The 27403-nt window shown below is 40.0% G+C and overlaps 1 protein-coding gene across 2 annotated transcripts in view; it reads right to left on the minus strand.

The window, feature by feature from the left end:
• Positions 1-3999: 3999 nt before the first annotated feature.
• Positions 4000-27403, minus strand: part of MOSMO (modulator of smoothened) — a 31985-nt gene continuing 8581 nt past the window's right edge. The window contains exons 2-3 of one of the 2 annotated variants that reach the window (XM_074598434.1): positions 14494-14706; positions 4000-7875 (exon numbers count right to left, since the gene is read on the minus strand). In XM_074598434.1, the coding sequence (XP_074454535.1) occupies positions 7691-7875; positions 14494-14706 (398 nt within the window). In that variant the 3' untranslated portion in view covers positions 4000-7690. Of the gene's footprint in view, positions 7876-13528; positions 13618-14493; positions 14707-27403 lie in introns of those variants that run through there. The other variant, XM_074598435.1, reaches the window with a different exon arrangement.

Consider the following 27403-nt stretch of genomic DNA (forward strand, 5'->3'; position numbering starts at 1 on the left):
AGCCTCAGCTTACATGCTGGCCTTGCATGAGAAATTCAATAATGAGGGTGAGGACAGAGTGGTAGGAACAATCCTGAGGTGGAAGGGAAAGACACAGTGACTTATTCCCAAGTAGCCTGGTGACAAAGCTGTAGCACTGCATGCCTTATGGCCGTCCACTTGCCTTCCCATACACCCCCAGGCCTTGCCCTGCAGGACCCACCGTCAGGTCCCTGTTTGCTTTCTGATGGCCTCGGATTTTGAGGCTGTTTTGAGGTACCTGGTGGCCTCTGTTTTTGACTGGCCACAAGACAGCTCCGCGCCAGGCAGGGGTTACGCTCTGCACAGTCTGCTCACCTTTAAATCCCTCTGAGAGGTCCTGATGATTAAGACTGCTAAGAAAAAGAAAAGGCCTAGATCTAGAAAGCAGAAAATTGCATACCAATGAAAGATCAAGTAAAATAATCAATTTTCAAGCATCAAGTATCACTGCACATGATGCGTAACTCACAGTAAATAATGAAAATACATAAGCTTCTGGAAGCCACTAGCACTCAAAAGTTATTTTATTCTTCAGTGCTGTATACAGTTCCATTCTAAAAATATACTGTAAAGTTAAAGTTGCCTTTCTAGTGTCCTGCAACAGCCACTGCACTCGGTGCTGATGAAGTTCAATCGCCCTGACAAAGGCAGAGCACACATTTAGCTAAGGCATTCTCTTGCACGGTGTAGCCATGTAACGTTCAACCATTTGTCTTCAACACATCCTTTTTCTCACAGATGCGAAAATCACAACTGGTGGTTGCAGGGCTAACCGTTTAAATACTTCTTCCCCGAATGCCGTTTGACTGATTAGATACGTAGCTGAATAATAAGCTGCTGGCTTCTTCTGCTCAGAGACAGGAGAGGGGCATTCACCATGTGTATGTGTGAACAACAGAAGCTCTGGCAAAACTGAGCTTAGTTCATCACACGGAGGTTATTGTCAGGAGACGCATTTAACACAAACTGCACTACTGCTCCAGACACTCATGAAATGTAACCTTGGGCTTGAAAGGCAGCACGCTCACTGAAGTGCCGGACTAACTGCAGCACGACTTGCAACAATTTCATTTCAAAATAGGTATAACCTGAGGTAAAACAAAGTGCTTGCTGGCCTTTAAAATTGTTTTACTTCAATCAACTTGGCTTTAATACCATGTGCATAGTTTTTACAATTTGGCAAAAAGACAGTTTAAATTAACATTTCAAAGGGGAAAACCTTTTTGCTTTCTCAGAACATAAAAGCTACTTTTTTTTTTAAACCAGATTTGCAGACAGTTTGCTTAGATGGCGCAGGGCCCACGTACAGAAGGTGGACCTTCTGAAGATTCTGGATCTTCACGACTGACACAGTGAGGTACGCTGAAGTAATGGCACTCCTACCACCAGTCTAACAAGTATTGTGAAGATCAGCAAAAACATGATGATTACTCTACAGCTTATTGAGCCTAACCATTAAATGTTTCCCACAAATTAAGCTTCCTTGATTTTATACCATTAAAATTTACTTAGAAAACTTTTAACTTTCACATCATGACTAGATTCATGACTTGAAACTAATCCAAGTTACAGTAAACATAAGCCACACATACGTAGTATTACCTGTGAAAACCCAACCATTCACTAGCTGCCTTTCTGAAAATGAGCTAATGGCTTCAGTTCAGAACCTGGTTGACAGGCAACTGCATTAAAAAAAAATTAAAAACCTCAGCTGTAGTGACATATAATTATCACCTTCCCTAAATCTCAGCAGAAAGGATTTAATGCTGAGATGCTCTGAAGTTCCCAGAGATAACAAATTAAGATTTAAGGCAGTACGTGTAGTCATGGAGGATGGGGATATAGAATTAGTTACACATCAAAATCGTGAACAAGATGGATACTTACAGAAAGTCTGGACTCAAAATGGGTAACAGTCTCTTCAGTAAACTGTCTCTTCAACACTGCTTCTTGAATTCCTGTAACGCTTTGCATAATTAGCATCAGAGATGCACACAAATTAGGACTGACTAAAGAAAGGGCGGTGCTGCACTTAAAACATAATATTGCCTTCATATATCAGATGCTTTAATGTTAATTGCAAGGATTCTAAACTGTAGTTTCTTAGCCATTCTTCTGTGGTTTGCACCTTTTTAGACTGTATTTTCTTCATTTGTACTCGCTATGGATCAAATAAGAAAAATTTAAATGCAGTATGAGAAATGAAATGTGCTCTTCAAACGCGACAAAAATATAACTCCTAAGAATAGCTGCTGGTAGGCAGTGCATATCCAAGAACAACAGAATTTTAGGTACTGGCATACTCTTTTGCATGTGGGATACAAAGGAAAAGGTTTCAGAATACTCTCAGATTGTGAGGCTAAAGGAAGGGGAAGGAGAGCTTAGTTTGGAGGAGACAGGAAGGAAGACAAGAAATAGGAGAGTTTAGTAAAAGAAATAAAAGAAATACCCCAGTGATTTACCAGAGAAGAAGTAAAATTAAGCATCTCCAAAATCCACCTCATGGAGTTTGAAGGAGTATATATTGCCTTCTGCTTTTCTCAAGAAACATGTAGTATCAACAGTTGATCTACCTTTATTGTTTTGCCTGATTTGTTCACAGACTGATTCATCTCTGCAGAGAAACTATATGTAGTTCCGTGACTTTAGTGAAATTGTCTGTGTGTATATCCAAATATATGTAAGGAAACAAATCAGTTGTCTATCACTATATTTATCCCCCAACTCTGTATTTATAGCGGGTATGTGTTACTTTTCTAGTTGCTCCATTTAGCAGGAGAACTTGCCTGCCAGCAGATCTTACGTCTTGTTGATATGCATTACCAGCAATCCATTACCTGCTCCTAGATCAGAGATAGTAAAATCTTGCCACGGTGGATGATCACCCTGTAGACTGGATTTCACCCTACAAGACAATGGATTTTATGGGATGACTTCATTACCCATAATATTTCTGTATTGACATAAAGTTTTTTCTGTAGGAACTGTTTTATACTTTGACATTTGTTTACACGTTCCATTTGATACATGATAAATGTTTTGAAGCGACATAGTACATAGTTGATACGAGCTACAGTTATTTGCTCTATATCTACCTCTGAAGCCCCAACAAGATTTTATAACAGTAACCTTACCCAGCTCTTTCCAAAACCTGATCGTTGTCCAACTGTGCCATTTTCCTGATGTGTGTATCCATTATATGAATAGACTTAGCCTTGTTAAAAAAAAAAGACAAAAGTATTAGAGTAAAAAGCTTAAATTCTCAGAAATATACAATATTTTAAAAGATATTAATATTGTCAGCAATTACGATAACTACATTGCATGTGGGACAACAGCAAGTTAAAAAATAACTGCCAAGAGAAGTTACAATTATCCATCTATAGAAAACACATTTAGGAACTATTCTGCAAGTTACTTGTTAAGGGATTTTATGCAGTGATTGTGTGTACGCACAGCTGCTGGGAGACAAAAAGATTAACCAAAGCAAAACCCGGAGCTGCAGGGCTGAGTGTGAGCCACGGCGGGAGCCGGAGACAGCTGGGCTGTGAGGCACGGCGACGGAGGCCTGTAGGTGAGCTGCCCCTTGGGTCTAGGCAATAAAACCAGAGCAAAAATGATCACAAAATGCTGCTTTTCACTTTCCTGGGCTCCTCCGCCTCACTCTGTTCCCAGCTCCCCGAGCCCTTTGGCTCGGCAGCAGGTGTCCGAGCAGCCATCTTGCCAGGTCATCCCATCCCCAGAGACCCTCCTCACCTCACAGGGAAAGGCCTCTCAGCTCCCCCGTCCCCAGAGATTCACCTCACCAGGGGAAAGGACCCCCTTTCCCCATCCTCCCTCCCTCCCCCGGGCCTGGGCACATCCCGATCCAGGGTGACATGGTGACAGGGACCCCCCAGGCTCCCTCAGCATCCTCAGGCCAAGGCCCCTCCCGGCACTCACTGACCCGTTCCACTCAGCGCAGCCAGGGCCAGTCGCTTTAGTAGACAATTTATTTTGATAAACTTGCTCAATAACAAAAATACAAGTGAAGAAAATTATGTTCATTTTATACAGTTTGTATTAACATTTGTTCGGAAATCATTAATTGAAAAATGTTCTAACCAATTAGAAAACAATCCTCAGTAAAGGCCGGGGCGGGGGACGCAGACGGTCAGGCCTCGAGCGGGGAGCGACGCGACGCCCAGGCAGGACAACCCGCTTGCAGACACCATTTCCTTCATTATTTTCATCCTTCACAAAGGTTTTAAAGGACAGCTTTTTTTTTTTTTGTGTGTGTGTGTGTTGGGGCAAACGGTAATCTACAGTTGTGTTCTGAAGTGGTTAAACAACGGCTCTGAAACACAGGCATGACAGGAGGGCCCGAATCTGGCAGCGTTCCTGCAGCCAGAGGACGGGGCTGAGGTGGTGGTGCACACTCACAGCGTCTTCGGGAAACTGGTATCACTCGCCAGCAAGATTAACAACGAAAAACGATGTTAAATGGTTAGACTGGAGCATTCAGGGAAGCACGCCCTCCACAGGTCTGAGACAAACAGCTTCCAGGCGATTATTTCAGCTGAGCTCAACGGTAAGATTTACACAAACAAATTAACTAGTTCTCATTCCGAAGGTATTTTAAGTTTCCGATCTTACATTTTGTTAGCCAAGTAAATGACAAAGCGTGCCCAAATTACATTATGGTGGGACATCAAACCTTTGAGGGAATTCTGAAGCAAAAGACTAAATAAGAATCTCTAGTGACACATGAAATGAGCTGTCCTTCAAAAAGTTAAAAATAACAGCTGGCAGAATCAGAAAAGTTTATGTAAACACTCAACACAAATACAGGATTACCTTTGGAGAAAGATTCATACGGAAACATTTGCTTTTCATGAACTGAAAAAGTCTACAGATGTTCAGGCATGTTCAATACGAACTTCCTGTAGTTTAAAACAAAACCTTGTGCAAATAAAACCTATAAATAGTCTTCAGCAGATTTTACAGTGATGCTCTTAGGTATGAAAAGAACGCACACAACTTTAAAACAAAAGTAACAGACATAAGTTTGACAAATGATTGCACCATAAAACAGTGTTTTATATACAGTTTACAAGATATGATTTTCTGCTATAAATTAATACTGTACTATATAGTACTTAGTGACCTTATTAAAAGCAACTGTTGACAGCTGTCTCTTCAATTACTGGGTGGGTTTTTTTAAAATGCAGATGGCTGCACCTATTTCTGGACTTAAAATGTTGAAATATTTAATCAAACAATTTATTCGTTAAACCTCTGCTATCATTTAATAATTCATAGCAATAGCACTGGCAGGTCAGATAAATTTCCAGCCAGCCAGCCACAGTCTGGGTATGCTCCAAGATAAGTGTTTATACTTTTTGTTTTCAAATGATGATCCATTTAATCTAAGCCTAAATCCACTGTATACATGATGTCACTATAACTGAAATAAGTAAGCTGGGGAGCGAGAAATATTAGCAGATGAGAAACTCTCCCCCCCACCTGTGTTCCAGTTACAAAAGTCTCCTAGAACTATTTACAAGAATGACATTTATGAAAAAATTAGAGCTTTTCTTTTTCCGCAACATAATTTATGGTCTAAGTTTTAGTGAATACTTCAGCTTAGGATACAGCAGTGATAACACCAGAAATTCAGACACACATCCAGCAGCTGACCCTTGCATTTTATCTTCACCAACATCACTGGGGACTTACGAAGGCTTAAATTAGAAACCAAATTGTACTTAAACCATTACTTCCAAGTAGGTGCCTGGCTGTATTTACAGATTAGCATACTTTAGAAAAATTGAGTGATCTGTAAACACTCCCTTCTATCTGTGAGTGAGCTGGCCGGAAAAAAAAAGTTGCTTATAGACCATTCTGATGACAAGTTTGTTGAAAAATGCCAAAAGAAAAAATATTTAATTCAGCAAATAACCTTTTTGCATTAAAATACCTTGGGAGGGGGAGAGCGAAGAGGTGGAGGAGGAAGACAGGGATCCACTAAGGTCTGAATGGCACGTAGTTTAAACGAATTGTGCAAACCGTCTTACTTTCAAACACTTAAGCTTATCTGATAAGCGATTATTTTGGAAACTGCTAATTACATTTTACCAACAACCTCATTCTAAAATACACTTTCACTAACATTTTAGAAAAAATGTCTACTCAGTAATGCAGTTGTTCTAATAAGCTCAATGAAAACAGCGCCGATAGTGCAGACAGCTTACCTGGGACACTAAACTGTACTTTCTGCAAGGTTAGACTGAGTGGTGAATTAAGAGGTCTATGGATTCAAAGGTTTATCCTTGTGTTGAAAAATAAAACTAAGGAATATTTACTCCCAATTTGGGTGGCCCTTAAATCCGCATTTAAAATAACAACTTTAGTAAACAAGGCATAAATTATTCAAACAATTATATTGCTCATTTGTTTTAAAGATGAATTAATAATTAAAATGAAAATAAATTAATACATCTTTGCAGTGGGATAGTGTTTGCATTACTTTAAACATTACATTTTACATGTGCTAGAGAAATGCTTACCTATGGTAAAATGCTGTGCTTGAACATGTATGGATGCTAATGTAACAACGCAGTAGAAAAAGAGACTTTCTGTACAACAGTTGCTAATAATTTAAATAGTGTCAGTTTCCCAAAATTAGGATTTTAACTTTAAGGTATGACATGATCTCACCTTCTACCCTCATATACAAATAAATTACCATAAAAAGAATTTTAGCTTAACTTAAAATTGCACCTAGAAAGGCATGGGATCGTTTGTACCTATTACAAAAACTGTTAAAATCAAGGGCTGCTACAAAGAATGAGGTAAACTGAAGACTCTCAGCTATGTGGCCTTCAGAGAAATGGCTTTTTTCTATTGAGTTCTAGTTTTGCACACCACAGTGTTTTGCTAGCAAAGCGTTCTGAGTTCTTTTCCAGGAACCACTTGTGTGTATATACATATATATACATATATGTGTATACACACACACACACATACACACACACTGTATACTGCATCAGCAAAATATATATATATTTATATATATATTTATATAAATATAAGGAAGAAATCCCCCTCTAAAACGTTCCTTAGTGTTTTTCTAGAGCTTATGGGGGAGGAGGGGATGTATGTCTTCTTGCTGTTACATACATTTAGAGAACGTGTTTTGATCTATTGGCTTCTTGGTGCAGTAATGCAAGATTGATCCACGTTGGTGCCAAAGGCTTTGCTCATCAGAAGGAAGATGTAGAATACTAATCTCCTAAACAGCGAGGCCAGCCTCACTTGAATTCCTCTGCAACCCTCTGGTCTACCACAAAGTTCATAAATACTTTGACTTCCAAATCGTTAGACGTTAAAAACAGGAACAGTACAGTAACGTGGGGCATTATGCTTCTCAGTGTAAAGCATTCTTCACTAGTGCCTATCACAGTGCAGACCTGACTGCATTAAATATGCTCAGGAGATTAGTCAACGCTGTCTGTATTTGGTTATGGGAAAGGCTCTCCTTTTTTTCATCCAAAGTGCATAGTGAGAACAAGTCAAAGCATTCCTCTTTTCAGTAAGTGTTTGATAGTCTGATCTAGGCATCCTCCTGAGAATGCAATTCTGATGTCTTGCTCTTTTCCAAAATAAAGTCCTGCAGTTCAGACATTCATCAGCCAGGTAAACAAACTTTGCCAGCAAATAGAAGTCCCACTATTGTAAAGAAAATGGATAAGACAAACAGTACATACGAAGACCCAACCACTGTGTTATTGGGTAATTTATATGGTTGACCTCCAACTTCATTGATGTAAAATCCTATTGGAAATATTAGGGCTGCCATACAGAATAGAATCACTGCAAAGAAAAGAGAAAAGAAAAATGGTCACTGCTGCGTTGAAGTCAAAGTATTTACCAGTTCATAGAGCAGTCCAGAAAAGCAAGCAAAGTATTCTGACCAAACTGAAGAGCTGAGATATTCCAGTGCCTAACTTGCTTGAAATGGCCGAGTAGGCTTTACCTTGCTTTTAAAACATTCCTCATCTACTCCCAAGAAAGACTGAAAGACTTTTTGACTGTAATTTCAGTCCTGCTCACTAGATCATGAACTGCCTTTACAGAATAAAAGTTTGAGGATGTACTTCTACCACCATCCACAAGTTTAGTCACAGAGCTCATTATTTCTCCAGTAATTTTAGAGTCATTTTTCCCCAAAGTCAAGACAAATGAACAGTCAACATTGAAGAAACTCCTTTTCTAATATCAGAGTTGATTTTCTCCAACTGCAGTTGCCCTCTGCCATTCTTCCACATAAACTCCTTTTCTGTAAAAGTTTTGGTAAAAATAGAAAACACATAGATTGTCATTACATATTCTTTTAGATTAAAATAGACTCGTTTCCTGAAGTTATATCAGTGTTTCCTTAAGTAATGAAATATCCTTAAGATTTTCCATCAGAATACAAAGAGAAGTTTTCTGATTCAGTTAAATCTAAGCTTCTTGGTGAAAAACTTCAAATTCAGACTGCATGAACAAAGAGAACCAAGAAATGAGGCTTTTTATTTCACCTGAACAGTTAGACTTATTTACATGGTTCGTGCTTACAACTGACTCTAGGTGGATGTACAAAAAGGAAACCAGAACATCAGAACATCAGCTGCTCCTTGCTTTCCGAAACACATGAAGCAGCTTCGCAACACCCAGGGTCAAGAGCAGCCACCACCAGGACCAGCTTTTCTTTCGGCTGACAATAACGAGCAGGAAAACAAATCAAGCGTTCCACTGGAGGGAGCTCGCCTCTCGCCTTAATTAACGGCACCGGCAGATCGCTTTTCAATGGGGAAGAAAAAGAGCACAAACAAAAAACGGCTGGCAACTGCAGAGTTACTACATTCTTGCTCAGTGCTACCTCGTTAGGCCATCTATTAAAACAAAATCAAAGAACCAGCGACTAGATGTTAAACATTAAGTAGTCTAGAAGGGATTAATCTGCATGATTATTGGTCCATGTAATTTCACGCTAACACAATCTAATCCTTAAGGAATGTTTCCCTTTATTTAATTGTATCTTAACCAACAGCTGGTCCATCTGAGGAGAGAAAGCTTGGCTATGTGTTTCTTGAGCAGATCTGTGCAAACATCGAAGGGCTCTATACTGGACTGGTCCAGAAAACACTGGTTGATGGGTGATTAGTAACGCAACATACAATTAGTAACAGTTTGAACAATATTCTGAGGATGAGTCACATTATCATAACTCAGCACACTTCCTATTACATCCAGTTTGTCCCTGACGAGCGTTCCAGTTATTTACAAAACTTCTATTATATTTTAACAATAACCCACTTATAGGAAATAGCTTTAGGATTCTGAAAACAACCTGCACTTTCAAGATTAAATCTCCTTTATTACATTCAAGAACTACACAGCTGGAAAAGTTCTGATGGCCTCATGGATATGGTTGTAGAATAGATCTTTATCCCTCTCTATTAAACCCCTGTTCTTTGAGGTGTGTTGTACATACACGCACCAGTGCTCCCAGGTGTGAGACCTGCCAGCGGCACCACAAGTGTCGGCCGGAGCGTGTGCCCACCGTCTCCTTGTGCTCCTGCCCCAGGACAGAAGGGCACAGGTACCTCACAGCAGGAGAAAAAATAAATTCTGCACATGCCAGCAGTATGAAGAATGCTGATGCGCGTGCACATTTCAAACATTTACTACAGAAATAACCAGCTGTCTTTTCCCTTGTGCACACACACAGTGCACATGTGCTGCTGTCAGGGTGTCCAAGCAATTTTTCTTAGTGTGGTCTGAATTTTCAGTCTACTGAAATAGCAAATGAAAAACGGATTCATCAAAGTCTCTGCCAGATTAGGAAGCCTGAATTATGGCAAAGTTTTGAGAAGTCATTAAGAAAAGACTGCATGATAAATTTATTTTTAAAGAAGAAGAAACTAAGGAGAAAATCCAACATACGAACTGCTCAGTTAACTTAATGTGTTATTCTTTCAGAAGGAGATTTATAAGCTAGAAAATAGGAATTTCTTATACAAGCTGTAACCCAAATGTAACTCTCCATATCTGGTAGTATCAACTCAATGAATTTTCGGCAACATTTCCAGCGACCCATAAAGAACTTCTCCCTCAAAAGTACTTGCTTTTGATTTCAAATTCTTCCTTGGGTAGAAGAATCTGCAGAAAAGACACTTAATGACTACAATATCTGTGAACAAGAATATTCAGGTAACAAAACACAATCATTTCTAGTCTGCTTCTGAATGGTGGCTGTCAAAAAAAAAGATCTAGTTCCTCTAACTCTTTAGCTTGAAATTGTTTTGAGCATCCAATGACAGCTTCAAAAAAATCCAGGATACAGAGCATTAAAAGAAGGAAAAAGCTATGGTCTAGTCTTTAGAGGGCTCATTGTAGTACCTGCTCGGCTCTTCAGAGATGCGTAACGCAGAAAGTAGCACCTGGTACAAATCTTTAATAACGCAAGAAGCACTTTATTTATTCACCGGGGAACACCAAGATAGCTACTGTTAGTTAAGAATGCGATTATCCTGCCCCATTTTTACTTGCATTCCAAAAAGTAAGTCCATTATCCTCATGAACATTTAAATCCTGAGGCAAAAAGAGTAACAGCCTCTCTGGTGACTGTTGGAAAAAAGGTAGAAATATGATTTTTCTGTCCAGCATCTCCTCCCTTGATACATCTCAGAGAAGGACCCACTTCAGTGGCAGCAGACACAGACTGAATTCCCTTTCTAGTTGTAGCAGATGGTAAGAGACCTGAATCTGTGTAAGATGTAAACAGATCTTGTGGGAGCTCTGTGAATTCCTGCAACAGCCAAGATTGTTACAATATACATAAGACCACCTAGGTGGCCTCTGCAGAGAATAAGCTCTGGACATCATTTCTAATTATGGAACCTAGCAGCATTTGTCCTAATGACCATGGAAATTACAACGTTTGAGATTTACCATAGGTTCACCACATCCTATCTTCTAACCCAGAAGATGGCATAACGAACACCCTGAAAAGACAAAGGGTTTACATAAATTCGAAGTAGGGCTAGCAAAAAAAGGATCAGCTTCAGAGACACATCGAACAGATCCAAAGACAGGTTACTTTTTTGCTACCAACTCATGCCACTAAGTCACAGGGCATAATTAGTGATGAAGTGGTATAGAAGCTGGGATGGTAATGGGCAGTTAGGTGACATGAGCAACCAGTAAATATTACCATGCAAAGGAATAGCTGATCAGATCTTTGGCTGCCATCAACACACGAGGCACAGGTATGAGTTTGCAATACCTCATTCATTAACGAAGCATACAAACACCTGGGCAGTGCACAAACGAACATCAAGAAGGAATCCACTCTCCATCACATTGTATGGTACTACAGTTAACAGGACTCAAACATCAGTGACAGCTTTGATAGTATCTATGCCCAAAGCGACAATACCTATCACATCAGGAGGAATACCGTAATTCTTGACTCTTTTCTACAGAAAGTGAAGGAGAACTTTCACATTTGCCTTTAGAAGACTTGTGTCACTTACGCAGTATGACCTGGAAGAGGGATGTATCTCTCCTTTCCACAAAGCTGTTTTGCGGAGAAGCCAGAAAGACAAGTTTCTGTGCAGCAAACCCCCAATGGCTGGGGAAGGATGCAAATGCTGTGCTAGTAAATACTCTCTCGGGCATATCACTTTAGAAGTGTATATAAGAAAGAGAATTGAGAGATCAAACTTTCGTCCTTCTTGTGTCCCTTAGCTACACAAGATAGACAAGACCATTCTCAGCAATAGCTCATATTTACACGTACATGGTTGAAAAAATCTGGAGTCATCCAAGATAACAAGATTACAAGCAAAAATTCCATGAAAAATATAAGCTATCTATTTATATATATATATAAACTCTAGTGTGAACTGGGCAAGAGTGACCTCTTACCAGGCTCTCCTTGCTGCTGTGAGGGTGGCGAGGAAAGGGCTGAGGAAGAGGACTCCTTTGCCCTTAGATGATTTACTCTGGACCCCCTTGCATTTGAAGAGAACGGAGCTGCCAGTCCCAGAGCTGCTCTTGGCAGTCCCAGCAGAATTCCCTGCCTGCCGAGGATACCGTGTCCTATGCTGTGTTCAGAAAGATCTGTGAGAAGAATACCTGCTAGCAGCCTGTACTAGGCTGTTAAGCCTAGTCTTGAAGTTACTTGCAGAAGAGATGTAATACAACTATGAAGTTTTCCCTACTACCTTCTCATGAGTTACATACGTTTTCATCTCATAGCACTGGCACTTCACAAGAAGGACCAGTTCATGGTGTTCCAAATTGATTCCACATGGTTACGTGTTTCCTAATACTAATCTACAAATAGGTTACTAATTTGTGTTGCCATCCAATGAACCACAGAACTCACTCTCACCAATTTTTTGAAAAATACAGAACTCTTCCTCCCATTCACTTCTTTTTTTCAAAAGTGATTTTTCTTACAAGTGAGTTTAGCAATAAAATTTCCCACCGTCATTGTTAGCAGGAATGCAAAGGTCATGGAGTCATATGTATTGGAGATGAATACCAAAGACATTGAATTTCAGAATTTCAGCAACATAGCAATCGTATCTTAATAGAATTATGAATAAGTCTAACTTGCAAAAGAACAAATTACTATGTTTCATTATTAAACATCTCATAACAAAAGGCAAGTGCTGCAATAAAAGAATGTCCTTCTATATTTAGACTTCTAATAATGGACCTGTTGCAAGCCTAAAGACATCTACAGAAAAAAATGGCCTTAGGATATCAGATTTTTTGGCTGAACTAACCATCACAGTTCTAAAAAACTAAAGACGCAGGGACGTGATGATTGAAGATATTAAAAAAAAAACCAAACCAACATGAAAATATGTAAAGTCCCAAATATAAGCTCTGAATTAAGAAAAAAAACCTCGGTAAATAAATTGTGGTATCAACTATCAATATATAGTACTCCAAAACCCCTCTTTACCCTAGAGCTTTGACTTCAGCTTACTGTAAGCATCTTAATTTTGTATGGCATTTTGAGTTTAAGCCCTCCCTGCATACATTAGATCTACATGAAATATGTATAGATAAACAAGGGCACTGGAAAAGTTGGGATGGAATATTCAGTAACACTCATGTCTGCTATTTTAATCATTCACCGGAAAATAAATGAAAGTCAATCACAACAGATACAGCATTTCAATAGCTCCATTGTCTGCAAGAGCTGCACTATTAATTTAATATGCCGTGTAGCAAAGTTGTCAGAAGGATGGCTTTGATTGTACAAGTGCCTCAGTGAAGTACCTTTGCTGAAGCGGTGCGCTTTTTTATATTATTCCCTTCCCCAAAACAAGGTTAAATCTCATTCATATTAGATACCATTACATGTCACAAAGTTACATTAAACCTTATTTATGCCTGTGTAAACCACAAACTCGCATTTTCTAGTTAGTGTTCACACTACCTTTAGTGGTATGTCATAATTCAAGTCAATTTAAAAGCCCTCAGGTTTTGAGTTTTTTCATGCTGTCATCCCCACCATTAAGGCACCATTTCACAGTTGGGCTAAGCCTGTAACACACACCAAGAAAAGGAAGTTTGAAAGTTATTCCCCTTACTCATTATAACTGTTTTTCTTTTGCACTGAAGTAGCCATAGGATATGTTTCCCTGTGTGGAAACACAGAGCTGCTAGAGAAGGCTCAGCTGCGAGGAGTTACGCTGGTGCTCATATGGAGCAGAATCGAGGGAGGCAGAAAAACACTGGTATTCCTCCCTCCAGCTAAAGCACTGCTGCGGGTCACTTATGGAAGCAAAAGTCTCAGTGCTGAGAAGCACAGCAGATGCTCTGCAGTGGGCAATCCTCCTGCATCGCCAATTAGGATGCAGACATTCTGAATAAAACACCCACTGTGAGCGTGAAGCAGGACTGAACCAGCGTCAATCCTGAATGAGGTATTCGTGAGACACCTGAAGTAGGGATGGATTTCCGACTATAGTAAGCCTCAGACGTATCAACTGCCTCCTCTTCCTCAGGGATGGAATTTTCAGTCATTCCATTCTGCTAGGAATACGTCCTGGATATATAGGAGCGGGGAAGTATGAAAGACCAACGGACACACAGTTCAGGACTGACCTCTTCTATCCTTGCTCGTATTCTTAGGTCAATTAATGGCACCACCCAAGGAAGGTAGGGGGGTCAGGCCTTCCTTTCTCTCACCTTGGGCCACAGACTATTATTCCCTCTCAATTATAGTCACTTAAGATACCAACCCCTTGATTTTTGAAGAATTTTATTTTTTCCCCAGATGTGGTATTTAAAGAGAAGGAACGTTTTGTATCGTAAGAGCCCTAAACACTCACTGCTCCTTGACAACACTCTAGTGTTATTTTAGACTGCACCAGTTTATCCTGCATACAGGTCAACTGTGTAGTTGAGGTCACTTACTTCCAGTGAAAGCTATCCAGCGGGCATATTTAGTAGCTTCTCTTCGCCAGTGGGAAGCCACCAGCAAACCACATGTGACAGTTAGTGAAATGATTCCCATAATGATGAAAAATAACGTAGTGACCCACTCAGGAGGCAGCCGTGGAGGAATACAGGTCCTGTCACGTCCATGGATGGTTTGACACTGTCGCACAAGGCCAACTGTGAGAGCACCTGAAAATACATAGCAGAGAGGCAAGTAAACTTTCAAAATCCTCTCTGAGGGGCGCTCAATTGCAAACCAAAGCTCAGAATTGTCCAAAAATAAGGGATTCTTTCTTTGATGAACCTTAGTAAGTCTTTCAAACACAGAGGATGCAGGGGGGCCATGCTTTAAACATCTATCTTCGTGTTCTTTCATCATGCATTTGCACAAGTTGAAGTGAGATGGCTGCAAGCTGTATCTGGCTCTTGAGCGGCAATCAAGGTCTAATCAAAGGGATAAAGCGCTCCTGTAAAGCCTGCCAATATCAGCTGAAGTGGTAGCCGAGTTGTACAGAGGATCACTCCCTCATCCATGCAAGATGAAATACTTTTATAATCTAACAAAATGAGCTGCAGACCCCTAAAATGCCTTTAATTGTCTAATGCCTTTTCCCCTCATCTGTAAATAGAGCTTTAAACCTCAAAGTCTTACAGCAGAAACTGCATTTAATTCATACCGAGATTTTAAGAACATTACAAAAAAAAAAAAACCACTTCTTGACAATATTTAAGAGTTCCTCTACGTAAGAGACTGGTCAATCCTTTTGACAGCTAACAAGAGTTACTACACACACAAACTGGGATATCTATCAAAAAGATCCTAGAAAAAGGACAAGACTGGTACAGAAACCATAAAGTTTTACACAAAATGAGGTATTTTGTGTTAAATAAAAAAAAAATCTGATTTAAAATCCAGTTCAGTGTTTTTAAGACTCATAAAGAAACTTTTAGTAAGCTTTAATAGCAAAGTGCTCTTTATTTGGAAAATTTTAATTCAAAATTAACATGCAAGATTAAAATCCAATTCTTCCAGTGTCTCCTAAACATTAAGTCCTGTATTTCACAATTTTGTCCCTTCTTCTGAACTGTTTTCCTAAATAATCACAATTGTCCTTTACCTAAATTAGGAGCAAAAAGCAACAGCTGATAATATTAGAGTCAACATCTTCCTCCACAAATTATTGTAAGTAAATATTGTCATAGTGTTGACCTGTTTAAAATAAGAAGAGGGCAACTTAGAAACAATTAAGACATTAACACTTGGAAGATTAGGTTTAGCACGTCTTCTGGAGGGAGAAACAACTGTCATACTTTTTAGCTTCTCTTTGACAAAAAAAAAAAAAAGGCAGAAAAAAAGGCAGGAAACAAAGAAGTAAGCCAATAGTCAAAGGGTACCCAGTCCTAGCGTGCACATCCGAGCACCCTGCAGCCAGCTTCTACAAGAGTTCAGATCCTGTTTGCTTACACCTCAGCAAGGAGTACCACAGGATCAGCGTCTGAGCTTAGAGTCACTGGGGTGCAAGGCAGAATATCGTGTTTTATTAGATGCAGCACTTGTGATACGCTCCTACAGGATGAAGAACCAAGAGCAAAACCATTACTGAATCACTTCTGTTGAAGTATTACTGTAACCTTTGTTTAGACTATAAATCTTTAGCCTTATTCAAATTCATCCTTTTAATTACATATTCATCAACTGAAAGATTCAGAGATGAATTTTCAGCTACAAGTTGAAGTAAAATCCTTTAAGAAAGCGTCAGTTACAAAACCAACAAAACTGGCATTTTCTACTCCAGATACACAGCAATCACACCATTACTGCGCACCGGGATCCCACACAACGGAGGCAGCACTGCAGACGCGATCTCGCACAGCTCACACACCTGCGCAGTGCGCAGCTTCACATGAGCTGCTTCTCACTCGCTTTTTCACAGCCTGCGACGTTTTCATTTTACATCAGCCGCTGGGGCTGAGGGGAGATGTGCACGTGTCCTTCAACGTCAAGCTCCCTGAAACACCCGCTGCAGAACCTCATACAAAACACTAAGTAGTTTCCTGTAGTTTGGGGATAGAGAGGCTATTCGCTGCAGTACCATACAACAGGAAATTAATCCCAATCACTCTGCGAGACTGGGATTTGCCAACAATTTTACTATACTTACAGTAGAAGTCAGCTTTTTCTAAACTGCAATTCTAATCTAAAGAATGACTTCATAAAAATTACATCACACACACATTCTGAATTCAGAAACCTCTCCTGAATCCAGTGGCAATAATTTAGTGCATTTTTAACTGTGGCAAAAGCAACAGTGATAAGAACCGCTGTGCTGGCCTCCAGTCCATTTTGTGTGTTAACTGGTACGGAGGAACAGCTGCTATAAAGGAGCATGTATTAGAAAGAGACAACTAACTCATCTTTCAAATGCAATTTGTAGTTTATACTGAAGCCATTTTTCAATTAACAAGCGCACATTTAACATGTCAGATTTAGAGAGGACCAAATCTAAGCCCAACAGTGCGGTAACTAGAGGAAACAGAAGAGAACTCCATCTTGAACTACTATTTTTTCAGTGCAGTTTTTTTGCTGTGAACATCTACTTCTCCAAAGACAGATTTTCTTAAAAAAAAGAACACCAAAACCAACAAATCCACAACTGAAAATGAAAAAAACAATCAGTTAAATCTCTGAATTGTGAATACCAGGGCAGTATCCCTTTTGAAGACACAAGGATAGTTGCAAGAAACTCCTTACAGGAGGGTTTCCTAAACATCACTTCTCATGCCTAAGTTGCTCTACTCTTTTTTTTTTTTTAAATCAGAGTTTTAAAGCATAAGCAAATAAATTTCAGGATCTGCCATTTTGGAGGAAAAACACTGAACTTTATGGTTAAGCTTTTGCTAGCAGGTGCTTAGTATTTTCTCTTAACTCTGCTTCATGGATTACAAAAGTAGATATACTCCATATTGAAGGTTTTGAACCTTGAGTCTGCAGACTCTAGGGAGACAAATGGAAGGCAAGAGAAGGTCTGTGATCTAGTTCTAAAGGTTTCACAAACGTAACTGGGAGAAACAATCTCATTATGTGCTCATAAATTTAGTTAAAGTTTAAGTTCACTATACAGGGATACCTCAATTGTGTACATAAACTAGGCAGAAGGAAATTAAACCTCACAGCTTGGTCTCATAGTGACAAATCTCCTGTTGAATGCAGACTTCAAAAGAAGTCTCTGGTGTGGAAAAAGTATTTATTTGCCACAGAATTCAAAAGAAGAGTGGGTTTACATGGTAATTTATTGTCTTGGTCCCGCTCTAAAGCAATCAAGCAGACAGTTGCCAGGCAGCTGCCAAAAAACTAACTTGTTACAAAAAATCTTGTTTAACCTTATCTAGTCTATCATTGAAAAGAGGGACAGAGATACTGAATCGAACAGATCCCTTCTGCCTGTAGTTGGAGAATAGCCCAACAGTCCATCTCAAGCCAGTCACTGAGTTCCGCTCTGGTCTCTGGGTAAGAGGTTTTTAGTCATTCCCTCAGAAGAATTCCAGTATAATTGCTGAAAATCTACGTGCCTAACACAGGTATAAACCAAACAGCACAGCTAATGCTAGTACATTAGGCAGCTTAAAGATGGATACAGCCCTAAAATACATGCAGAGGAGTAACGACACCTGCGCATCCTCCCCATTGCAATGCCCGCACTGCACGGCCACCAGGAGCTGTGAGGACAACGTGGAGACGCTGGGGGCTGCATCCTTTCTCTCATACACCTCTCCCTCCATAGTTTCCCAGGCTGGCACTCTGCAGGCCAGTACAGCTAGTGCGAGAGGTCATTAGGATATGTATTTCTGATTAGTTAAAATGAGATTCAGCCTCGATCAAACCAGAGGATGCTGCACTGAACAAATGTCAGTGAAGTGGTCCTTAGTCTTTTCCAGTAAATCTATTCCCTAAAGTGCCGGTGCATTTCAAACACATTAAATGACCTTCCAGTAGTGACAGTTGGACTATAACCAGGACTCCAGTTTATATGAGTGAAAGACTTCATGATCATATCCCTACACTCCCTCACCCAACTCCTCCAGACTACCAGTAATGCTCATTTTCTGACACTGCATATTTTTACCAGAATAAGTAATAAAAAGACTCTTTAACAAATATACCAACATTTGGGAGCATCACCTGTTTAACAATTAAGTTTCACAAAACCATTGAGGGAAAGACGGGAAAAGGCACCAAACCAAAGAAAAGCTCCGATGGGTGGCTGCCACCGAGCCGACCCACAAGTCCCACTTCAGCCCCGCCGGTGCAGTGCCATACCTCTCCCGTTTCCGTGGTAACTACAGAGCCACCAAGGAGGAATCACCCGCTACAGAGAGAAACAAAGATTGCTGCAGCCCTTTCACTCCCCCACCTCTCCATCACTTCTGAATTACTAAAAGTGGCACAGCAATACCACGGCTGGAAAGCAGTAGCATAATAACAGCTATTCAGATGTTTGCTGTTCATCTATTATTTGACAGCCAGAACACGCGGGATCAAGTGTGCCAGATGGACACAGGAGAGGTGCCACTGCCGTGAAGAGCTTACCATAACATAAGAAGCAATTAATACAGTGAAAGCACGACGCAGTGAACAAGGTGGGGCTCAAACATTAGAAGGTCACAGAGCCCAGAAGCTATGCTCTCACATGAACATACAAACCACAAATCCTCAGAACTGCTCTTGCTCATACAGCCTGGGGTACCTGCCCCTCCTCTGCCCTCCCCTACTGCCCCTATTTGAAAATGTCCTTACTCTTTCCCATCATTTCAGAGAAAATGCTATTCCTTGGGTTTAAATGCGTCTGCAACCCTTTACATTCCTTGACAACAGCTTCCTCGCTTTTACGTTCCATATACCGACCACATCCTTAGCAAATTACTTACTACTAACATTTAATAAATATTACAGGCCAATATGCCTAGTGAAGAGGTTAAAACATCCAACTGCTGCCAGACAGCCTGCCCGCCCTCCCTCGCTGTGCTGACGAGATGGTGTGGTTCTGATAGAAACCTCAGTTGTGACTGCCAGACAATTTCTGCTCAAACAAGATACTATGGACTTGTTAAACCATCCTTGCTAAGTGAAGAGCACAGTTTACAGGGTTCCTAATGAGGTGATCGTGATGTAAATCTTTGAGCACCGCCAATGTGGCAAGGCCACTGATAAGTTTTATGTTTTAGTAATGAGCACAGTACATGGAGCTATGTTATTTGGGCACGCTAAAACATTCATTGCTGCTGGTTAGGTAACAGTCGCATGCCAGAGAATGACAAATGTAAAATAAGGGCAGCTCAGTGAAGCCATTCCCTGTAACTCTTATTGGGCCACAGACAAGGACAAGAGGAAATGAAGTTTTTCTTTGAAAGTTTCTAAGTTCTATCCAATTAAGAAACTTGAATGGAAAAAGGTCTAGGTCCATCTAAGAGGAGGAACAGGCTGCAGCTGTAGCTTGCTACCCAGTACAAGTGGAAGCTTTAAAAGTCTAAAGAGAATGCAGTGATTTGGTCATGGCAGACTAATTCCCTGTACCAACGTTAAGGATAACCACCGAGTTGACTTTGGCCATCTTGCCTTTAACATGTCTGCTGCTCCTTGCCTGCAACCAAGCCTCTCTGACAGAAGACCGCGTTCAAAGTGAGCGAAGCATAGCCGGGGAATTCCTGAGAGGAACAAACAACAGAGCACAGTAAGAATAGTTCCAATGCAACCGCCCGTAACAGCAAACAAGGACACAATATTTCCAAGAAGAAAATTCTTCTAAGTCATCCAAGAAATTTGGCAGTTTAAGTGGGATGTTTCCCAGTCTTACATATGGAATTTATTTTCCTCCAATGGGCACTTTAAGTGATGTTACTATACAAAGTGGGAAGAGAGAATGCCTTACTTAGGTTTATTTATATGTATATTGCTTTGGGGAAAATGTCTATTAATTCTATATTCTAGGAATTAGTTCCTTGTAAACAGAATACTCTCCCTTCTGCCTTTCCCGAAATCCAGGGAACTAACATTCCTCATCCTTCCCTACCATAGCCTGGGAGGTCACTCCAGGCTGCATATAGTTAGTTCTACTTATTCCAGTGTAAAACTCCACCAGAAATCAGGCCCTGTACCCTCTCTTATGGGGAGATTAGTCGCGCTTACAGTAAGCAACGGAGAAGGTTAGGGAGAAAGCTATGCTTTTGCAGGATATGCACCACCTCTGGTGGGAAGAGGAAAAAGACAGCAATACCCTGCTGGTTTGCAAAGCACTTCAAAACTGGGGAGGAAAAAAGGATTAAGAATGCTGGGGAAGACCTCTTGATTCAAGAAGGCACAGTCCATGTTGTAATAGTTAAAAGAATTGCAGGGTGTCTGTAGGTAAGGTCCCACTGAAGGATGCCCACAGGCACAGCTCCTAGAATTCTTTTTGTATCTACAACTGCTCAGAGTTACCGCCTTGTAAAAGGAAACATAGTTAATCCTCAACTAAATTTTCAGCCATTAACCCATTAAAGCCATTTAAAAATGTTTACAACCTCAAATAATGTCATATCAGAGCATTTTGTAAAATAGCACATACACATCATTAACTGCAGCTAAGTAATTATAAGCAAGTCGAACACCCTTTCCTCCACTTTTGCTTAGGTCATTGTTGTAGGACACTACAATAACAGGATTATACCGAAATAACTAAAAAGGATCAAAATATAAGATACAATCAACTGCTGGTTTCTTATCAAGTATGAGACCACCATATCTGTTACTGTTCTTATGTAAATAATTACTTCTTTTGTGAGGGATCGGGGGTAGTTTGAATAGATGCTCTTTAGCACTTAACGCTGCTAAAACAATGTCGAGGTTACCATGCAAGTACAGTATTGAGGATGTGGCATGACAGATTGATTCTTTTACTGCGGATGTTCCAGTATGTTGTTCAGTTAGTAGATTAAGAGGCAACCAAGTTCAGACTTACTAAAATAAGATTTATGAATGTTAAAGGATGATCTAGAGAAAGGCTTAAAAGAATAACAGAGGATTAACTGCAGAGGCAGAGAACATAGAGGGGTCCAAAACAAAGGGATTACGAATTACCTTTCCTGTCCTTTGTATGCCAGATCCTTGTCTTTGTCTCTCAAATCATCTAACAGGTATTCTAACCCTGGAAGAAAAGCTTTGGAGTTTCTCACTTCGAAGCAGACCAGATGCAAGATCAATTCATATGCCCGCTGGATATTTATTGGTATGAAACAAACACCTAAAAATTTATACAATGTTAAAAGACCAGTTTTAACAGAGACCTAGATTTACCTGCAAAGTCCTTGCTATATCTGAAGTGCATCTTTTAAGAGCAACTCAAACCACTATTGCAAGAGAGAGCACGTTATTAGATAAGCTGCTATTTCTCTTCTACTCCATTTGTCCCCTTCTCTAGAATCAAAATGTTCTCTCCCTTTAAAACCAACTTTGAAATGCACCATTCTTCTTGCCCTAGAATTGTAAAAGGTGCTTCCTTGTTTCAGGAACTAAGTGACTTTCTTAAAAATACTCATATTGGCAACAATAGGTGAGTTAACGTCCCTAGATTCAAACCCAGCTTCTGCTAGCTATGAGGAATCTACCAATTGAATTCTATTTAACCATCTAATGGCCAGAGAATTTAATTTATTAAGTTCCATTTTTGGCACTCTTTAAAACTCCAAAGCTTATTGGCTTTTAAATGGAAGAATTCTCATTTTTAAAGTCTAAACTCAATGTTAAAAGAGTTGTGGTATATTAACAGAAAAGCCTGCCTTGCTGCTGAAGACCATCTGGTGCCTGAGTTGTCTCAAAAGTTTTCAATTCAGTGTTTGTATCGTGCCTAATTCAAACCAAATCCCCCCTCCACAAAAACCACACTCTTCTCCCTCCCTCCTCCCACCACCAAAGAAAAAAAGTCAGGGGCCATCTATTGGGAAAGATCCTTATGACTTACACATATTAGAAAAGTTTATTACTACAGACAACAATCACTATGATATACGAGTTGTAACTGATGTTTTAATTGCAGATATTTGGACCAATAAAAAGCATGTTTCTTTCTGAATTATGACCACACTGCTTGCGTATTGGGGTGGGATTTTTTTAATGTTTGAGTTCTGCCTTGCCTTTTTATTTTTTATTTTTTTTTTAAGAAGAGATGGACCACCACACACTGAAAGAGCTATCCTCAGGCAACAACGCAGGAACAACTCTCCTGAGGACATAACAAAGGCTCTGTGTGTTCTCATGTATCAGAGCCAAGAGATCTGCCCACGCTGAAGGTATTCTTTCCTACTTCAGAAGACAGCACTAATTAAATGTTGGTAAACAGGATCTCTAATAAGTTGCATCCTTCTGGTTGTTTATTTTCTGACACTTTAAGCATTTTCACAATAGGATAGTGTTGTCAGTGACTATAATCTTTACAATTTCTGAAGTGGCAAGGGCCTGGAAAAAAAGAGAGAACTTTAAAAACAAAACAATAAAACTTTATGTTTTATTTAGCTTAAAAAAACCAAACAAAAAATCCATGGTTTTTCCACTTTTCCCTCAACCAAATTAGAGCTACTCAAAGTTGACAAAATTCGCTGTCTAAAAAAAGAAAGATCAAAGGCAGTGTCAATATTTAAAAGTGATTTTTCTAGTCAGCTACACCAGTTTTATACCATATGTTCAGTTGAAAGCCAGAAGCTATGACACCTACAGCTGTTCTGCCATTTAACATCTGATGAGCTTGTGCTCTTTTCAAGAGTTATATTTGGCTTCAGAGAGAGCTGTAAAATGATACCTCTCCATCCAATACACCACACAACCCTACCCCAACCTTCTCAGGAATGGTCTGCTAATCACTTCACAATCGTACGGTTGACATGCAGGCTCTTTGAGGCTGGCCATCATCTAAAGGAGCCAGTGATGTGAGGTGGCCAAGCTGGGTGAGTAATGGCAGCACCAGAGTTTGCCAAGTGGTACAAACACAACCAGCAAAACCACAGAAATTCTGGATCTTCACCGTTTAGTGGAGCACCTTCCACGTAGGTGTCTTATAAGGTGGTCTGTTCACAGACTGGCAACAACTGGACTTCAGAGCTCTCCATTTTTAACTCCTGCATATCTAAAAGCACCATTTCACCAAGTCAGTTGAGTTTCAAACTTCACAGATGTCCAAGCAGATCAGGAGAGATCTACCAAAACCCCCAAATCACACCAAGTAAAGTAGCCTTTACTCCTCTCCCTTTTTATTCATGAAGATGAAATATCTGCCAACCTTCCTGTCTACAATGTAATGCAATTTCTCCAGCCTGCTGACAAGGGCATTCAAGAGTAGGGAGAAAATGCAGGTTCCAGCCCTGCCCTCAAGATTGCTTGTGCATTTTATCAAATGAAATTCAGAAGGAATAAGGATCATCTTCCTCTGCCAGCCGTAACTGTTGTGCTTTGCGCTGATCTCAGCTTGCATCAGACGTGCTCCAAGGACACCCACTGCTCTGGCTCTTCCACGGCCTTATGAATCACCCAGCGGTGTAAGGTGAAAAGAGAAGCATTGAAATGCCTTTTGGCATCTGGTTAGAAACTTATTTGCAAATTTTAGGCGTCTGCTCAGCAAATGCTCAGCCTAAATACACCTTATGTGCTTGAATGCTTTCTTACAGCTGAGCTAACTTCCTCCTGGTCCACTGCTGAGAGCAAATTTTAGGCCCAGATTACCAGAAAGACCTTGCTAAATAAAGAACAAAATATTCAAAGAGCAAATAAAATGTACTAACAATTTGGTGGCAGTTTCTTTCAATCACATAACTGATGGCAGGATTGTATTTATAGCAATGGGAAGGGAAGTTTGCAGGTAGTTGCACCTTTTATTAGAACAACTAGAATAAGTGGAAAGATTAATCACATTTCTGGTCTTGCAAGCCCTTCCTTGGACACCCAGGTTTCCCCCACTCTACTAACAGGAGATATAAAAGATGTTATCTATGTCTACTAGACTTGCTTTATTCTATAAGGCACCTTCGTCAATCGAAGAATGGCACCTAAATGTCCCAAAGTGTATTCCATTGCAACTAGAGTAATATTTCAAGTAGAATAAAACCTAACCTTAGTTTTTATTCCTAAAGGCACTTTATAACTGTTGCCAAATCTGTGTATTACATGCTTGTAACAACTGGCAATACAGGTTAAACTGCACTTTAAATAGGGATTAGGTACAGCGCCAACAAAGAATTTATTCTCTAAGTAACACTTCATGTGCTGAAAGACTGACATATAGCTTGACTGTATACAATCTGTCCTCAAGGACAGCCAGCACAGAGTTTTCTGGCTGATTAACATTTTAAGCGCCCCCCACAGTACAAAGGGTAGCTTTAAATTTTCAGGCAAATTGGGGGAAAAAACCCCGCAACCTTATTCTGCAATAACAATTATCAAATTTAGGCATTTACTTGTTGTTCCCATCACAACAAAAACATTAAAAGGGAGGCAAGGAGCATATTCAGGATTTATCCTGACATTATATTATCTTATCCCTTTTGCTAGATCAAGTCCTTGTTTTAGAAGCCTGCATAATTTAAGCAATTAACAGGTGCTGCCTGTGTGGTGATAACACTTTCTCCCTTATCAAAAATCGGCATCTACAAAAATAGACTGTAAGAGTCTGGAGGCTTTCTTTCGGCTAGAATAAGACAAGACAGACCACTCCCGAACAGTTAAATTTGCACTTTACTGAAATAAAATATGACTTTATCTTAACAGCAGGGCTCAGTCCTTTCTGAACAAGTGGGACTATTCTTAAAAAGCAATCAGATGTTACATAGTGCTCCAAAGAGCACTTTGTTAACATATGCTTATACAGTTGTTATACTGACGTTCTGAAACAGAATTCTCTTTAATTTTAGATTCAATATAAACAGGCAAGAAACACTGTGTCTTCGTCACCAACTTCATCTTACTGAACATATACTCACAGAGAGCACTTACTTCAGACTACTTTGGGGATAAGTCAACAGACTTCTGTTTGTCAATCAGCAACTACTACTTCTGGTCTTTACTCTTTATTTCACCATTTTTCACGTATCAAGCTTCAGGGTGCTCCTTGTAATTGCTGAGTGACCCAGTAATATTCCACTGAAAGAATTTATGAGACCACATTAGAAGTTCTTGGCCATTCAATCTTTTCAGGTTTCCTGTACAATCTTGTTGCATAGTTTTTAAATCGAATTAAGCATCAGTTTAAAAAACAAAGTAAAACATGCTTCTTCCCACACGAGTTTCTACAATGGAGAACTACATCATTAACACATGAATTTAGGTGCATGATTAGTTTCAGAACGGAATCCAACCTAAGGAAAAAAAAAAAGTTCTTTCTTCACCCTTGTGACTTCTCTTCCCCCACAGCATGCAACGCCTACAACACTCCTCGCGTCAATAGGCACAGAAGCTGCAGTGCATCTTCTCCACTACAAGAAAGGAGACCAAAATCTTTCACTGTGGCCGTTCTGGAGCTGACACTTCCACTGACTGTGGGAATACCGTTGGTTGCTATCTATGCTTAAGAAAAGATCTCTCTCAATACTGCAATTTATAAACTGAACATTAAAGCAAATTTTCAAGTTAAACAAGTCACCTTCTATACAAAAGTCAAGCTTCAGGAAACTTGAAGTCCATGACAACCTCTTATCAGTTTTCTTCGCTTTGATACAAAGACGTTACAATTAAAGGTTGTGTATGTTTGATGCATTAAGCTCACACTGATGAAGTTACAGATAAAACTGTTCCTCCGTACTTGTACATTTGCACTGCCTATCGTGGAAGTCAGGATCCATCTCATTTCAGATGTATACGAAGATTTTATTGCAGAAAGCAAGCAGTTTCACTAAGACATCCCAATAACATCAGTACATACGCCATCAATTTGAGAAGTGTAGAAAGAATCTAGATTCAAAGCAGTTCTTTGGAAGTATTCACAGCAAAGTTGTTCAGCGAATCTCAGAACAGTCAGTTTGTCCCATTTTCTCTAATTCTCATCTCATACCTATGCCTTAAAATACAACTAGACTTCGTTGCTGCCAATAGCTGGAAGCAGTCACCGCAAGAGAAGCGGAAACAAGGCAAGAAGAACCTGGACAATGATTGGAGAGCAAGAGAACAGGAAACCCAGGAGTAAAAACTGCAACACCATAAACTGGGAAGGTGGCTCAATGATGAGCACTACAAAAGAAAACTATGTGACTTTATCGCCCATGAACACTGTCATTTGATTAATAAAGTCTTGGCTGTACCAAGCTCAGAGACAGCTCAGCCCTACTAATGCGGTGTCCAAACAACTGCATGAAGAATCGCGCATGGTCAAGTTCAAGGCCTAATGTGAACTGTCTTCAACTGGACAAATATTTAAACATCTAAGTGGGTTATTAATCATTACACCTTGAGAGACTGTCATCCTTAATAATCCCAAAGTGCTTTGTAATTTATGGCACAGAACTGCAGCTACCACGAGGCTCTTGGGGAGCAGCCAACTGTTGCTTATCGCACTACATTGTGTGGATAGGAAACGCCGGCTGCAGTAAATCCCTGGGAGGCTTTTGATGCCTTCACAAGGGAGCATTTTAGTTCATCTCAAGGACCCAAACATAACAGACTGAGTATGTTTTCCTCAAAGAGAGGAACTGGACTCTACGTCCTCCGTGGAATTTTGAACCTCTAACTCTTAGCAGATAGTGTTTCGTACTTGATTAGCTCATCCCGCAGACAAACCACAGCAATCAGACTACGCTTCCTAAGGGGCCCAAGACAGACCGAACTCTTGTAATCAACTAAATTTACAAGATGTAAAAACAACATATACAAGATAAT

This window comes from Larus michahellis, chromosome 8, assembly GCF_964199755.1.
Source record: "Larus michahellis chromosome 8, bLarMic1.1, whole genome shotgun sequence".
NCBI lineage: Eukaryota > Metazoa > Chordata > Aves > Charadriiformes > Laridae > Larus > Larus michahellis.